This window comes from Nerophis ophidion, linkage group LG04, assembly GCF_033978795.1.
Source record: "Nerophis ophidion isolate RoL-2023_Sa linkage group LG04, RoL_Noph_v1.0, whole genome shotgun sequence".
Lineage (NCBI taxonomy): Eukaryota > Metazoa > Chordata > Actinopteri > Syngnathiformes > Syngnathidae > Nerophis > Nerophis ophidion.
In genome coordinates, this window is record NC_084614.1 from 69,267,390 (window position 1) to 69,269,184 (window position 1,795).

At 39.7% G+C, this 1,795-nt stretch overlaps 1 protein-coding gene across 3 annotated transcripts in view; it reads left to right on the top strand.

The window, feature by feature from the left end:
- Window positions 1-1,574, top strand: part of doc2b (double C2-like domains, beta) — a 307,871-nt gene extending 306,297 nt beyond the window's left edge. For all 3 annotated transcript variants that reach the window (XM_061898885.1, XM_061898884.1, XM_061898887.1), the window contains 2 exons: window positions 1-47; window positions 273-1,574. The exon at window positions 1-47 is cut by the window's left edge and continues 50 nt beyond it. In XM_061898885.1, coding sequence (XP_061754869.1) covers window positions 1-47; window positions 273-406 — 181 coding nt within the window. In that variant the 3' untranslated portion in view covers window positions 407-1,574. The remainder of the gene's footprint in view (window positions 48-272) is intronic.
- The last annotated feature ends 221 nt before the right edge of the window (window positions 1,575-1,795 follow it).

Genomic DNA, 1,795 nt, shown 5'->3' on the forward strand with positions numbered 1-1,795 from the left:
GGTGACGGTGTGGGATTACGACCTCGGGAAGTCCAACGATTTCATCGGTAAGTGCCTCCGGAGTGTTGTGGGGAGCTAGCGACAATAGCGTCCGCCAGCTGAGGGCTGTTACGGTAGCTACTCACTCCCATAAGTGGATAGTCACCGTCTCGTTTCCACTGTGGAAAATTGGCCCCGAGCATAGAGCTAATCTTGGGTTTGTTTGTTTTTTTAATCCGCAACAGTCCTGAATCCGATTTTTGGGATTCCAATGATTGTCTTCCCATCTTCAGGTGGTGTGTCTCTGGGCATCAACGCCAACGGAGAGAGGCTGAAACACTGGTTCGACTGCCTCAAGAACAAGGACAAGAAAATCGAGCGCTGGCACACGCTGACCAATGAATTACCCGGTTCACTAAATGACTGAGACCGGAGACCGGAGCCCGACCCGGTTGGAGGCCTGCATCCATTCCATCCATCGCGTCCTGCTCTCCCCTCTCTTCAAGTACACTGACCTTCTCTCTCTCTCTACAGGGCTCAAGTGAAAGGAACTTTATTACGGCATGGCTTGGGGGTTCATCGCTATAGCAACGACTCGTGAAGGCGGTCCCGGGGAAGGATGTAGCCATGGGGAATATGCATGTTTGCTAATATCGCAAAGAGTTCAATGTTTATTTTCTTGTCTTACACTCGACGGAGGATTGTAGAACTTTTCGGCCTCTTTCTTATTCTACTCGCCTCGGTTTACGGTCGGGACGTTTTTTTCGGAGTAGTAAGGAACATCCCGCGGCAACGGCGTCTTAACGCAGAACAAAACACGCTCACAAACAACAGCGTGTGTCAGCGTCGATTTTATCCGACAAAATGGAGACTATGCTACTGTGTTGTTAGCTTGCAGGTTTTGTCACTTCTATAGTCGAGTATCCTTCATGTTGCCACCGACCAATGAGCAACAAGCAGTGCCACCAGAAAAATAAAAAAAAGGTACCAAGTGTAGTACCTGCTTCCGCCAGTGGAAAATGTGGCGCAACAAAAATGTTTTGGTACACTATTGGTCACTTCATTAGGTACACTTACGCAATCTAATTGTTTATGGGACAATATCCCGACTGGGACCACGCAGTTTTGTGTGTCTTCAGGTTTAATGCTAACGAGCTGTGTTCATCCACAACATACTTGCCAACCTTGAGACCTCCGAATTCGGGGTATGGGGAGGGGTGTATACATTATTCAAGTATTTCTAAAAATACTTGAAGTTGAAAAACTTATTCGGGTGTTACTATTTAGTGGTCAATTGTACGGAATATGTACTGTACTGAGCAATCTACTAATAAAAGTTTCCATCAATCATTTCAATCTTATATATATATATATATATGTATGTATACACATATATACATATATATACACACATATATATATACATATACATACACACACACACACACACATATATACACACATATATATATGTGTACATATATACCTACATATAGATACTTACATTTATATATACATATGCATATACATACATATGTATATAACTTTAACATATATTAAAGTTAAAGTACCAATGATTTCTCACACACAAGGTATACACATATATATATACAATATTCTATATATAATATATACATATATATATATACACACAAATATATACATATATTTATATGTATGTATGTATACGTATATATATATATATATATATATATATATATATATACACACACATATATATATACATATATATATGTATGTATGTATACACACATATATATATGTATGGGTGGGAAAAATCACAAGACTACTACAT